Source organism: Bufo gargarizans, chromosome 2 (genome assembly GCF_014858855.1).
Source record: "Bufo gargarizans isolate SCDJY-AF-19 chromosome 2, ASM1485885v1, whole genome shotgun sequence".
Taxonomy (NCBI): domain Eukaryota; kingdom Metazoa; phylum Chordata; class Amphibia; order Anura; family Bufonidae; genus Bufo; species Bufo gargarizans.
In genome coordinates, this window is record NC_058081.1 from 565,224,204 (window position 1) to 565,239,497 (window position 15,294).

General features: G+C 42.5%; 1 protein-coding gene across 17 annotated transcripts in view; it reads left to right on the forward strand.

The window, feature by feature from the left end:
- The window catches only part of FLT3LG (fms related receptor tyrosine kinase 3 ligand), a 254,839-nt gene extending 247,979 nt beyond the window's left edge, over positions 1-6,860 (forward strand). For 10 of the 17 annotated variants that reach the window (XM_044281659.1, XM_044281673.1, XM_044281665.1 and 7 more), the window contains one exon: positions 6,530-6,860. In XM_044281659.1, coding sequence (XP_044137594.1) covers positions 6,530-6,661 — 132 coding nt within the window. In that variant the 3' untranslated portion in view covers positions 6,662-6,860. The remainder of the gene's footprint in view (positions 1-6,529) is intronic. The other 7 variants (XR_006387910.1, XR_006387912.1, XR_006387915.1 and 4 more) reach the window with 6 other exon arrangements.
- Positions 6,861-15,294: the final 8,434 nt, after the last annotated feature.

Below are 15,294 nucleotides of genomic sequence, written 5' to 3' on the forward strand. Positions count from 1 at the left end.
CAGGATCAGAACGTTAATGCCTCGCTTCAGGCTCTGATGGCACAGCGTGCAAACCACTCGGGTCTTGTCGTCAGCACATTGTTTGAAGAAGTGCCATGCCAGGGAACTCCTTGAAGCTGCCTTTGGGGTGCTCGGTCCCAGATGGCGGCGGTCAGTAGCAGGCGGAGTCTCTTGGCGGCGGGTGTTCTGCTTTTGCCCACTGCTCCCTCTTTTGCTACGCTGTTGGCTCGGTCTCACCACTGCCTCTTCCTCCGAACTGTGAAAGTCAGTGGCACGACCTTCATTCCATGTGGGGTCTAGGACCTCATCGTCCCCTGCATCGTCTTCCACCCAGTCTTGATCCCTGACCTCCTGTTCAGTCTGCACACTGCAGAAAGACGCAGCAGTTGGCACCTGTGTTTCGTCATCATCAGAGACATGCTGAGGTGGTATTCCCATGTCCTCATCATCAGGAAACATAAGTGGTTGTGCGTCAGTGCATTCTATGTCTTTCACCGCTGGGGAAGGGCTAGGTGGATGCCCTTGGGAAACCCTGCCAGCGGAGTCTTCAAACAGCATAAGAGACTGCTGCATAACTTGAGGCTGAGACAGTTTCCCTGGTATGCATGGGGGTGATGTGACAGACTGATGGGGTTGGTTTTCAGGCGCCATCTGTGCGCTTTCTGCAGAAGACTGGGTGGGAGATAATGTGAACGTGCTGGATCCACTGTCGGCCACCCAATTGACTAATGCCTGTACCTGCTCAGGCCTTACCATCCTTAGAATGGCATTGGGCCCCACCATATATCGCTGTAAATTCTGGCGGCTACTGGGACCTGAGGTAGTTGGTACACTAGGACGTGTGGATGTGGCAGAACAGCCACGTCCTCTCCCAGCACCAGAGGGTCCACTAACACCACCACAACCATGTCCACGTCCGCGTCCCTTACTAGATGTTTTCCTCATTGTTATGGTTCACCACAACAACAAAAATATTATTTGGCCCAATGTATTGTATTCAAATTCAGCGGGATATAAATTTGAGGCCTAGTATTTAGGCACTGGGTGACCGGTATGGATTTACTAACAGAATTGGACTTGGAAATGCACAGTAGCGTGTGTGTGAAGTTATTCTGAATGACCCTATGTGCACCTTGAATATTATATACCCTTTTAGGGATAGATTTCAAATAGCTCTGACATAGCAGAAACCACTAAATTATGAAATTGCTAAATTGGGAATTGTATTTCAACCCAGAACAAAAAATGTGCTTTGACGGACACTAAATAACTTTCCCAGCCACAACAGTACAGCGGTAACGAGAGATTTAGCGGGATATAAATTTGAGGCCTAGTATTTAGGCGCTGGGTGACCGGTATGGATTTAGTGACAGAATTAGACTTGGAAATGCACAGTAGCGTGTGTGTGAAGTTATTCTGAATGACCCTATGTGCACCTTGAATATTATATACCCTTTTAGGGATAGATTTCAAATAGCTCTGATATAGCAGAAACCACTAAATTATGAAATTGCTAAATTGGGAATTGTATTTCAACCCAGAACAAAAAATTTGCTTTGACGGACACTAAATAACTTTCCCAGCCACAACAGGACAGCGGTAACGAGAGATTTAGCAGGATAGCGGGATATAAATTTGAGGCCTAGTATTTAGGCGCTGGGTGACCGGTATGGATTTACTAACAGAATTAGACTTGGAAATGCACAGTAGCGTGTGTGTGAAGTTATTCTGAATGACCCTATGTGCACCTTGAATATTATATACCCTTTTAGGGATAGATTTCAAATAGCTCTGATATAGCAGAAACCACTAAATTATGAAATTGCTAAATTGGGAATTGTATTTCAACCCTGAACAAAAAATGTGCTTTGACGGACACTAAATAACTTGCCCAGCCACAACAGTACAGCGGTAACGACAGATTTAGCGGGATATAAATTTGAGGCCTAGTATTTAGGCGCTGGGTGACCGGTATGGATTTAGTGACAGAATAAGACTGGGATATGGCCAAAATATAACCACACTATTGCTGGTTAAATGCACTTGGTGATGGGCGCAGCTTGCCCCTGATGTAGTATATGGCCAAAAAATGAACAGACTATTGCTGGTTAAATGCACTTGGTGTGATAGCTTGACCAACCACACTACTGAGGGTTAAATGCACTTGGTGACGGGCGCAGCTTGCCCCTGATGTAGTATATGGCCAAAAAATGAACAGACTATTGCTGGTTAAATGCACTTGGTGTCACAGCTTGACCAACCACACTACTGAGGGTTAAATGCACTTGGTGACGGGCGCAGCTTGCCCCTGATGTAGTATATGGCCAAAAAATGAACAGACTATTGCTGGTTAAATGCACTTGGTGACGGGCGCAGCTTGCCCCTGATTTAGTATATGGCCAAAAAATGAACAGACTATTGCTGGTTAAATGCACTTGGTGTGATAGCTTGACCAACCACACTACTGAGGGTTAAATGCACTTGGTGACGGGCGCAGCTTGCCCCTGATGTAGTATATGGCCAAAAAATAAACAGACTATTGCTGGTTAAAAGCACTTGGTGTGACAGCTTCACCCTGATGTAGGCTTTAGCCAAAAAACAACCACACCATTGAGGGTTAAATGCACTTGGTGACAGGCGCAGCTTGCCCCTGATGTAGTATATGGCCAAAAAATAAACAGACTAATGCTGGTTAAATGCACTTGGTGTGACAGCTTCACCCTGATGTAGGCTTTAGCCAAAAAACAACCACACCATTGAGGGTTAAATGCACTTGGTCGCAGCTTGTGCTGGCGCACCACAAGACACAAAATGGCCGCCGATCACCACAGAAAAATGTGACTGACAAACGGTCTGGGCAGCCTAAAAACAGTGAGCAATTGATTATCAGCAGCTCAATGACCCACAGCTGCAGATCGATCAGTTAATCAAGTCCTTTGGAGGAGTTAATCTGCCTAATCTCGCCCTACTGTCGCAGCCGCAACCTCTCCCTTTGCTAATCAGAGCAGAGTGACGGGCGGCGCTATGTGACTCCAGCTTAAATAGAGGCTGGGTCACATGGTGCTCTGGCCAATCACAGCCATGCCAATAGTAGGAATGGCTGTGACGGCCTCTTGGGGCAAGTAGTATGACGCTTGTTGATTGGCTGCTTTGCAGCCTTTCAAAAAGCGCCAAGAAAGCGTCACAAAAGCGCCAAGAAAGCGACGAACACCGAACCCGAACCCGGACTTTTACGAAAATGTCCGGGTTCGGGTCCGTGTCACGGACACCCCAAAATTCGGTACGAACCCGAACTATACAGTTCGAGTTCGCTCATCCCTAATTACAATTCACTTCTATGGGACAGCTCTGTAGTATACACTTCAATAGGAAGGAACCATCACGTTGAACTTAATGGGGGGGCTTCTTGTAATTATCGGTACACCTGCTCACCGCTGCGATGTAGATGGCGAGGAGGTAAATAACAAAGGGAAGAAGCGCCTTTTCTTCAAACAGCTGATTGGCATAAAACTGGGTGTTTCCATTTTAAAGGATACGCACACTTTTGAAACCAATTGTGTTATTGATCTGTACTTAATATAAAAATGAAGCAGCATTGCAAATTGCCTTGATGAAATCCTGCTGTTTTGTGTATACAGGTCTCCTAGGGGGAGATTTATGAGACTGGTGTAACGTAGAACTGGCTTAGTTGCCCATAGCAACCAATCAGATTCCACAGCTTTGGAAATGAAGGGTAGAGTCTGATTGGTTGCTATGGGCAACTAAGCCAGTTCTACTTTACACCAGTTTGATAAATCCCCCCCTAGTGTCTTGATGGTTACAGGCATCTGATATCCACATGTATCTATGGCCACACCTCATTTTTTTGGTTGGCGAGAAGCTGCATATTTTATATGTAAATGTATTTTATGTGAATGTATTTTGTGCTTTCAACAGAACTAATAACATTTTGCTCCTTATGTCACTTTTATATGTCATCTAAGGGTTCATGCACACGACCGTGTGCCGGCTGGGCCCGTATTGTGGCCCGCAAAATACGGGCCCGGTCGCTATGGCACCGCATCACGGATGCGAGCCCATTCACTTGAATGGGTCTGCAATCCGGAAGGTTGGTGTGGAACGGAGGCACGGAAGCACTACGGAGTGCATGCATTTTTGTGGTGTGGATCGCCCACCCCGCGGACGGTGTGCATAAGCTCTAACTAAGAGGGCATGTTATGGGCGGAGCTGTGTTTAAAATATACATTTATCACAAAACTTGCTCCAAAATGTTTACAAAAAACATGATAAATGCCTAGATTGTGGGATGTAGTTCTGCATAGGAATTGTATGCACAGTATAAAAGGATAGTTTGCACATTTTTTTAAATGTTTATTTTATGTATATTAACCCCTTCCCACCCTGTAACTTACCATTATATTGCAGCAACAAGGTATTAACACGAACCACTGTAATGGTATGTCACAGTGATGGTGCACATACTGCAGCACAGCGGTATATAACCGACACTCTAAGGCTCCATTCACACGTCTGCAGAATGGGTGCGGACCCATTCATTCTCTATGGGGACGGAATGGATGCGGACAGCACACAGTGTGCTGTCCGCATCCGCATATGCGGTGCGCGGCCCCGATCTTTAGGTCCGGAACTCTGCAAAAAAATAGAGCATGTCCTTTTCTTGTCCACAGCTTGCGGACAAGAATAGGCATTTCTATGGGGGTGATCGGCTGGTGTGTTGCGGACCCGCAATTTGTGGGTCCGCAACACACCATGGACGTGTGACTGCAGCCTTACAGCCGGGATTGGAAATAACTCCAGTCCTGGCTCTTTAAGCCTTTAAACTGCGACTGCAGCATGTGAGTGGTTTTAACAAGAGAGGGGACTGCCTCTGTGAACCAATAGGTGTCCTTATGATGCCAATGGATTGCCATGGTGGTGAGCTACCTATCAAAGTCCAGAGGCAGGGCTTAATAGGCTGCCTGTTAGTGTAGCACTGTGCATAGTGCAGTACTTTGTGAGGGGAAAATGCATACTTCAGCAGTCCCCTGCCTGGCCCTCTCACTCAAATCCGGGAGAGGGGAGGGGGGGTTCAGGGCTGGATGCATTAAGGAGCAGAACATTATCCTGGTACCTCAATTTGCATATACAAAATCAATGATTTTTTTAGGCCCTGATTGGGATGTGGGAAAAAGTGCTGGAATCAGGAGATCAGAGCACATCTGATTCTTGATTTGGACTACTGTGGAGGTATGTGGTGACAGATTCCCTTTAAGGCCTTAATGAAACTTCTTCCTTAAAGGAGTAGTCCAATTTTGAAACAAATTGCCAAGAGCCACTACATATATAAAAATAAAATTCCACACTGTTGCCAGAATCACAGCTCTGGTTAACACAACCCCCCCCCCCCCCCCCGGCTTTGTTTGCATAGATGCAGTGATGACGTGCCATTTACCCCATGTCAAAGCTACAGCCAGTTACTGGGGTAGCCGCATAGCTTTTAAGGCTACTTTCACACTTGCGTTCAGAGCGGATCCGTCTGGTCTCTGCACAGACGGATCCGCACCTATAATGCGGATCATATTGTGTCAATGTCACCATATTGTGTCAATGTCAAACGGATCCGTCCCCATTGCCTTACATTGTAAGTCTGGACGGATCCGTTTGGCTCCGCACGGCCAGGTGGACACCCAAACGCTGCAAGTTGCGTTCGGGCGTCCGCCTGCTGAGCAGAACGGAGGCGAAACGGAGGCATACTGATGCATTCTGAGCGGATCCTTATCCACTCAGAATGCATTGGGGCTGTACGGATCCGTTCGGGGCCACTTGTGAGAGCCTTCAAACGGAACTCACAAGCGGAACCCCAAACGCAAGTCTGAAAGTAGCCTAACTTGGACAACCTCTCTGAGGGATAAAAAAAATGCCATAAGATTGCCACAGCCTATGTATTCCATACGCTTGTGTATATTACACTCACAGAGCTATAAAGATTGTAGATTACAGACTGTTAGGGCTGATGCACATGACCGTATGTATTTTGCGGTCCGAAAAAAACGGATCAGCAAAAATACGGATGACGCCCGTGTGCATTCTGTATTTTGTGGAACGGAACAGCTGGCCCCTAATAGAACAGTCCTATCCTTGTCCATAATGCGGACAATAATCGGACATGTTCTATTTTTTTATGCGGAACGAACATATGGACATACGAAAACTGAATACACACGGAGTAACTTTGTTTTTTTTGCGGACCCATTGAAATGAATGAGACAACCAATGAATATATTTCCCATCTATGTATATGCGACCCAATGTCAGAATCATTGGAACCAATAATAAAATATATGGACCATATATTTTATTATTGGTTCCATGGAAATGAATGGTTCCATGTATGGTCAGCAAAAAAAACGGCATGGAAAGAAAATATGTTCTTGTGCATGAAACCTTATACTGTAGAATTGATAGCCTCCAATAACATCTGTGACTTAAAGGGGTATTCTGGTTGTTTAACGTTATCCCCTATACACAGGCTATCTCCGGAACTCCCACAGAAATGAATGGAGCGGACGCATGCATTTGTGACCGCCACTCCGGTCATTTCAGGTCAGCTGCAGGGAGTACGGGTCCCTGTTCTCGTCATCGGTGGGGATCACAGAAGTAGGACCTCCATCTACCAGAGTTGACTCCAACCACACCACACCTCATTTTTGAAAACTCGTTAAAAAATTGGAAAGTTGCAGCTTGCTAATTTCTTTATACAAGTTTTATGGCGTTGACATGATAAATTACCCTATTGTTTCTTTTCAAAAACATAACAGGCATATGCCATACTATTCAAGTGAATTATGGACAGCTCTGTTTTATCATTGCATCTCAATAAACCTTTTTATTTTTAAAATATTTTTTGTTTTTGTCTTTATTTTGTTTTAATATATTTCATACCAGACTCATTTGCATGAGCATTGTTAAAGGGTGTGGGAGTAGCCACCCACCCAGCACTTTGGCTACTCCCAGTAAAAGCCGTCCCGGATCAGCTTTACAGCCATACTAAACAGCTGAAGTGTCAGACTGCAATCTGCCCTAAACATTTTCTGCTGTTTCTATATTGGCAGCATATTCTACAGCAACATACGAATATTGTGACCATTCACATCAGTACCTGTCCCCTATAGGGTTCACAGTCTGATATCTCAGACAAACACTGGAGCTAATTTAACCCCTAGACACTCAGTGCCGTACATGTACAGCATAGAAGCCAGGCTCGCTCAATCAGTGGCATTTCTAACAGAGGGGCTCCTACTGTATCCACCAGCATTGCTGAAAACGCAGTGCTGACTGCTGCATCTAAGAGGATTGCAGAGGAAGGGGGCTCCCTCTGTCTCTCCATTGTCTGGAAATAGCCAAAGGCGAAACATGCCTTGGGATTGGAGGCAGTGTGGTGGTCAGTGTTATTTCATTTTGTCTACCCTTGCTGTGTTACAGGAATAATGGAAAATGCATGACTAAATTAGTCATTATATGCTACTCAGCCGCAAGCTCCTACAATTGGAGAAGTGAGATACTTGGTGAACTCCACCTGCATGTATGAAAGGATGTTTGCATCTCAACCGTCATTTCATATGGCAACCGTGGACATTCAGTACATATTACATGTCTTAATTTTGACTAGCTGATTGTGAACACAGTCATGTCAGCTCCCTTGCTATTTATTCTTGGCGACCATTCTGAATGCATAGAAAATTTTTCCATTTTCACTTTTGTGTACTAATATCCTCTGCCAAAATTTTTCTTTCTGTTTTGTATTTTCATTTTATAAATTGTTATAGTATTGGCGGCTCCTCGATGTGGAGTGAAGTCACAACTTCAGTCAGACCTAGCAGATATTGTTTGATGCTAAGGGAGAGCACTGCTGTTGCTAGACCCTTCCTCTGCCAGTCAGGGCAAAGTCAGCTCCAGTAAGTAGGGGACCAGGAGAGCAGGGCAGGCCAGAGACAGGTGCTGGTAGTGGGAGACTCAATTATTAGGGGTACAGATAGGGCGATCTGTCACAAAGACCGGAATCGTCAAATGGTGTGTTGTTTTCCTGGCGCTCGAGTTCGACACATCGCGGATCGGGTTCACAGATTACTGGGAGGGGCTGGAGAAGATCCAGCAGTCATGGTCCATATCAGAACCAATGACAAAGTTAGGGGTAGGTGGAACGTTCTTAAAAATGATTTTAGGGATTTAAGTCACAAGCTTAGGGCAAGGACCTCAAAGGTAGTGTTTTCCGAAATACTACCTGTACTACGAGCCACACAAGAAAGGCAGCGGGAGATAAGGGAGGTTAAGAAGTGGCTCAAGAACTGATGTAGGAAGGAGGGGTTTGGGAGAACTGGGCTGACTTCTCTGTCGGCTACAGGCTCTATCGTAGGGATGGGCTGCACCTCAATGGGGAAGGGGCAGCTATGTTGGGGGAGAAGATGGCTAGAAGGTTGGAGAGTTTAAACTAGGGACTGGGGGTAGGGTAATTACGTTTTAGGATGGGAAGATAGTGCAGATAAGGACCGGGGGCAATGTAATAGGACTGGGGGAGGAATGAAAGGAGGAACTAGAATAGTTCAGAAGGAAAAGTGTAGGGTAAAAAATATACATAAACTTCTTAATTGTATGTATACTAAGCCTGACTAATAAAACTAGTGAACTAGAATTAGTGATGTGTGAGGAGGACTATGACATAGTGGGAATAACTGAGACATGGCTGGATGATAGCTATGACTGGGCAGTTAATGTACAGGGTTACAGTCTGTTTAGAAAGGATCGCCAAAACCGGAGAGGGGGAAGGGTCTGCCTTTATCTAAAGTTCTGTCTAAAGCCCACAGTCCGAGAAGATATAAGTGAGGGACATGAACATGTGGAGTCACTGTGGGTAGAAATACATTGAGGGAAAAACAATAATAAAATACTAATAGGAATTTATTATAAACCACCTAATATACCAGAGTCCACAGAAAATCTGCTACAAAACGTGATAGACGAGGCGGCAGATCATAATGAGGTCGTTATTATGGGGGACTTCAACTACCCAGATATAGACTGGGAAACTCATAAAGGAAACAGGTTCTTGGCAATAACCAAAGACAATAACATTTCGCAACTAGTTCAGGACCCGACTAGAGGGACAGCCGTACTGGACTTAGTATTAACCAATAGACCTGACAGAACAACAGATGTGCAGGTTGGGGGACACCTGGGAAATAGTTACCATAAAGAGTGTTTCTTCAGGGAGGAACAAAAATACCAAACTTCAAAAAAGCTAAATGTAACCAACTAAGAGAGGCCATAAGCCTAGCTAACTGGGACAAAGTCCTCAAAAATTAAAATACAGCCACAAAATTTGATATTTTTAAAAGCATCCTAAAATCTAGTTGTGAGAGGTACATACCTTATGGGAATAAAAGGTTAAGAAACAAGAAAAAAACAATGTGAATAAATAGAACTGTAAAGAAAGCAATAAATGACAAAAAGAAAGTATTTAAATCACTAAAACAGATGGTAGCGAGGAAACACAAAAAAAATAAGGAAAAAAATAGAATATGTAAAAAACAAGTAAAATCAGCCAAACTATAGACCGAGAGATTAATTGCCAAAGAGAGCAAAACTAACCCTAAAATGTTCTTCAATTATATACAGTTAATAGTAAAAAGTATAAATCTGAAGGTGTCGGCCCTCTACAGAGTAATGAAGGGGAGTTGCAGAGAGCGATGAGGAGAAAGCAAAGCTATTAAATATTTTTTCTCCACTGCATTCACTGAGGAAAATAAACTGTCAGATGAAATACAGAATGTAAACGTAAATTCCCCATTAAAAGTGTCCTGTCTGACCCAGGAAGAAGTCTTAAAAAGATTAAAATAGACAAATCGCCGGAACCAGATGATATACACCCTTGTATCCTAAGAGAATTAAGTAATGTCATAAACAGACCCTCATTTCTGATATTTAAGGACTCTATACTGACAGAGAATGTTCCACAGTATTGGTGCATAGCAAATGCGGTGCCAATATTGAAAAACAGAGCCCGGAAACTATAGGCTGGTAAGTTTAACATCTGTTGTGGGTAAACTGTTGGAAGATTTTCTAAGAGATTCTATCTTGGAGTATCTCAATGAAAATAAGCAAATAAAGCCATATCAGCATGGCTTCATTAGGGATCGGTCAAGTCAAACTAATTGAATCAGTTTCTATGAGGCGGCGAATCAATGGATGTCGTGTATCTGGACTTCTCCAAAGCATCTGACACTGTACCGCATGAAAGGTTAGTATATAAAATGAGAATGCTTAGACTGGGAGAAAATGTCTGTATGTGGGTAAGTAACTGGCTTAGTGATAGAAAACAGAGGGTGGTTATTAACAGTACACACTCAGATTAGGTCACTGTCACTAGCGGAGTACCTCAGTGGTCAGTATTGGGCCCTATTCTTTTCAATATATTTATTAATGATCTTGTAGAAGGCTTGCACAGTAAAATATAATTTTTTGCAGATGACACTAAACTGTATAAAGTAATTAACACGGAAGAGGACAGTAAACTACTACAGAGGGATCTGGATAGATTGGAGGCTTGGGCAGAGAAGTCGCAGACGAGGTTTAACACTGACAAATGTAAGGTTATGCACATGGGAAGGAATAATGCAAGTCACCCGTACATCTTAAATGGTAAAACACTGGGTGACATGGAAAAGGACCTAGGAATTTTAATGAACAGCAAACTAAGCTGTAGAAACCAGTGTCAGACAGCTGCTGCCAAGGCTTCTACTTCACTGTTTTTTTGCCTTCCTCTGGATCAACTTGCAGGATAACAGGCCGAACTGGATTGACTGATGTCTTTTTTGGTAGTAACATATTAACATAGTTTATAATGCCGAAAAAAAGACATCTGTCCATCCAGTTCGGCCTGTTATCCTGAAAGTTGATCCAGAGGAAGTAAAAAAAAACTGAAAACTGTGAGGTAGAAGCCAATTTTCCCCACTTAAGGGGAAAAAAATTACTTCCCGACTCCAATCAGGCTACAGTATAACTCCCTGGATCAACGACCCATCTCTAGTAGCTATAGCCTGTAATATTACACTCCAGAAATACATCCAGGCCCCTCTTAAACTCTTTTAGTGAACTTACCATCACCACCACCTCAGGCAGAGAGTTCCATAGTCTCACTGCTCTTACCATAAAGAATCCTCTTCTATGTTTGTGTACAAACCTTCTTTCCTCCAGACGCAGAGTATGTCCCCTCATCACAGTCACAGTCCTGGGGATAAATAGATGATGGGAGAGATCTCTGTACTGACCCCTGATATATTTATACATAGTTATTAGATCTCCCCTTAGTAGTTTTTTTTTCTAAAGTGAATATGCCTAATTTTGATATTCTTTTAGGGTACTGTGGTCCTCCCATTCCAGTTATGACTTTAATTGCCCTCCTCTCAACCCTTTCCAACTCTGCTATGTCAGCCTTGTTCACAGGAGCCCAGAACTGTACACAGTACTCCATGTGTGGTCTGACTAGTGATTTGTAAAGTGGTAGGACTATGTTTTCATCACGGGCATCTATTCCCCTTTTGATGCAACCCATTATCTTATTGGCCTTGGCAGCAGCTGCCTGACACTGGTTTCTACAGCTTAGTTTGCTGTTCACTAAAATTCCTAGGTCTTTTTCCATGTCAGTGTTACCCAGTGTTTTATCATTTAGTATGTACGGGTGACTTGCATTTTTTCCTTCCCATGACTTTACATTTGTCAGTGTTAAACCTTATCTGCCACGTCTCTGCCTAAGCCTATCCAGATACATCTGTAGCAGTATACTGTCCTCTTCCGTGTCAATTACTTTACACAGTTCAGTGTCATCTGCAAAAATGTATATTTTACTGTGCAAGCCTTCTACAAGATAATTAATAAATATATTGAAGAGAATAGGGCCAAATACTGACCCCTGAGGTACTCCACTAGTGACAATGACCCAATCTGAGTGTGTACCGTTAATAACCACCCTCTATTTTCTATCAATGAGCCAGTTACTTACTCACATATATACATTTTATCCCAGTCCAAGCATTCTCATTTTATATACTAGCCTTTTATGCTGTACAGTGTCAAATACTTTGGAGAAGTCCAGATATACGACGCTGCCGCTGTCAAGTCTAGAACTTACCTCCTCATAGAATCTGATTAAATTAGTTTGACATGACCGATTCCTCATGAAGCCATGCTGATATGGCGTTTTTTGCTTATATTCATTCACGTACTCCAAGATAGCATCTCTTAGAAAGCCTTCTAACAGTTTACCCATGACAGATGTTAAAACTTACCGGCCTATAGTTTCCGGGCTCTATTTTTGGACCCTTTTTGAATTGGCACCACATTTGCTATGCGCCAATACTGTGGAACACTGGCAGTATAGAGTCCTTAAATATTAGAAATAAGGGTCTGGCTATGACATTACTTAATTCTCTTAGGATACGGGTGTGTATGCCATCTGGTCCTGGCGATTTGTCTATTTTAATCTTTTTAGGATGCCGCTGTACTTCTTCCTGGGTCAGACAGGGCACTTTTAATGGTGAAGTTTATTTTCCTCAGTGAATACAGTGGAGAAAAAAACAATTGAATAGATTTGCATTCTCCTCAAAGCTCTCTGCAACTGTCCCCTCATTACTCCGTAAAGGGCTGACACTAGTGATGATCGAGCACCAAAGTATTCGGGTGTTTGGCTCGAACACATTGCTATATTTGTGTGCTCGGCCGAGCACCCGAGTATAATGAAAGTCAATCAGGCACCCCCTGCTCGGAAGACAGGAGGGTGTTTGGTTCATAAAAAAAAGGTTAGAAATTGATGGAAACCGCATCAAAATGGTTTGGAAACAGCATTAAGAGGATAGCTGGGTGCCTTTCAGACTCCTATTATGTACGACATACAATAAACAACCACACAAAGACTGTATGCCAAAAGCCAGGTATGTGCAAGCCATCCATCTATCCATGAAACAGATGACACGCTTAGTCAGCATACCTTACAATGACAGCCTTGTGCACTATGAGATATTCCAAACCAGCTCTCATCTGAATGAGAACCAATAAACCTTAGTTATTTTGCATCTGTTGTATGGCTTGGGTGTACCTGCACACCTAGATCAATATCATTAGAGCAACAAAAAGTTTTCCGATTGTCCTAGCATAATATTCAGTAACCTTTCTATACAGTTTTGTCATGTAAAAACTAATTTGCATAAATATGGGCATATGGGAATAGACATGCAAATGAGCAGAATATGCCTTGTTTTTCTGCTGTCATAAGACTATGAAAACCAATAGATGGTGCTATTGAGTTATGAACAGTGCCCTCTCTGGTTTCATAGTCTTCTGACAAGAATATTTGTCTTGTCATAAGATTGTCAAATCAATAGAGGGCGCTGTTAATAACTCAATAGTGCCCTGTATTGATTTCATAGTCTTCTGACAAGAATATTAGACTTATGAGAAGCTTATTAGTGTAGCCTTTTGCATGGAAAATTTGCAATTAGAATATTCGACACTAGGATGATATCTGACACTGGGAAAGCTGGGTAATAACTCGCAATCTACACTGAATTATTACCCAGCTTTTCCAGTGTCAGATATTATCACTGACTTACTACATAATTATTACATAATATTCGCTATATCGCTATATATTCGTAATATTCTAAAAAACGAATATATAGCAATATAGAGAATATTATGTAATAATTATGTAGTAAGTCAGTGATAATGTCTGACACTGGAAAAGCTGGGTAATAACTCAGTGTAGATCGCAAGATATTACCCAGCTTTCCCAGTGTCAGATTTTATCATTGTTATTACCCAGCTTTCCCAGTGTCAGATATCATCCTAGTGTAGATCGCGAATATTCTAATCGCTAATTTTTCATGCAAAAGGCTACACTAATAAGCTTGTCATAATATTCAGTCTAATATTCTTGTCAGAAGACTATGAAACCAATAGAGGGCGCTATTGAGTTATGAACAGCGCCCTCTATTGGTTTCATAGTCTTCTGACAATAATATTTGTCTTCTCATAAGACTGTGAAACAAATAGAGGGCACTGCTCACAACTCAATATCACCCTCTATTGGTTTCATAGTCTTCTGACAAGAATATTTGTCTTGTCATAAGACTGTAAAATCAATAGAGGGCGCTGTTCATAACTCAATAGGGCCATCTATTGGTTTTCATAGTCTTATGACAGCTGAAAAACAAGGCAGATTCTGCTCATTTGCATGTCTTTCCCATATGCCCATGTTTATGCAAATTAGTTTTTACATGACAAAACTGTATAGAAAGGTTATTGAATATTATGCTAGGACAATCGAAAAACGTTTTGTTGCCCTAATTATATTGATCTAGGTGTGCAGGTCCACTCAAGCCATCCAACAGATGCAAAATAACTTTGAGGTTTACTGGTTCTCAGTCAGATGAGAGCTGGTTTGGAATATCTCTGCTGCCATGGTAAAATATGCTGGCTGTTATCTGTCTCCTGAATAGATGGAAGGCTTGTACATACCTGGCTTTTGGCATATAGACTTTGTGTGGTTGTTTATTGTATGTCATACATAATAGGAGTCTAAGGCGCATCCAGCTATCCTCTTAATGCTGTTGCCAAACATTTTTGATTGGGTTTCCATCAATTTTTAAACCTTTTTTCATGAACCCTTTTCTCTCCCGAGCAGGGGGTGCCTGGGGTCTCCCATTGACTTCCATTGTATTTGAGCACCCAAATTATTCAGCCGAGCACTTGGATCTGCTGAGCATAGAGATGCTTGAGCCTAACAGCAGTTCGGCTGAGCATGCTTGTTTATCATTAGCCGACATCTTCAGATTTATACTTTTTGCCATTTACAGGTCCTTCTAAAAAAATTTGCATATTGTGATAAAGTTCATTATTTTCTGTAATGTACTGATAAAAATTAGACTTTCATATATTTTAGATTCATTACACACAACTGAAGTAGTTCAAGCCTTTTATTGTTTTAATATTGATGATTTTGGCATGCAGCTCATGAAAACCCCAAATTCCTATCTCAAAAAATTAGCATATCATGAAAAGGTTCTCTAAACGAGCTATTAACCTAATTATCTGAATCAACTAATTAACTCTAAACACCTGCAAAAGATTCCTGAGGCTTTTAAAAATTCCCAGCCTGGTTCATTACTCAAAACCGCAATCATGGGTAAGAATGCCGACCTGACTGCTGTCCAGAAGGCCATCATTGTCACACTCAGGCAAGAG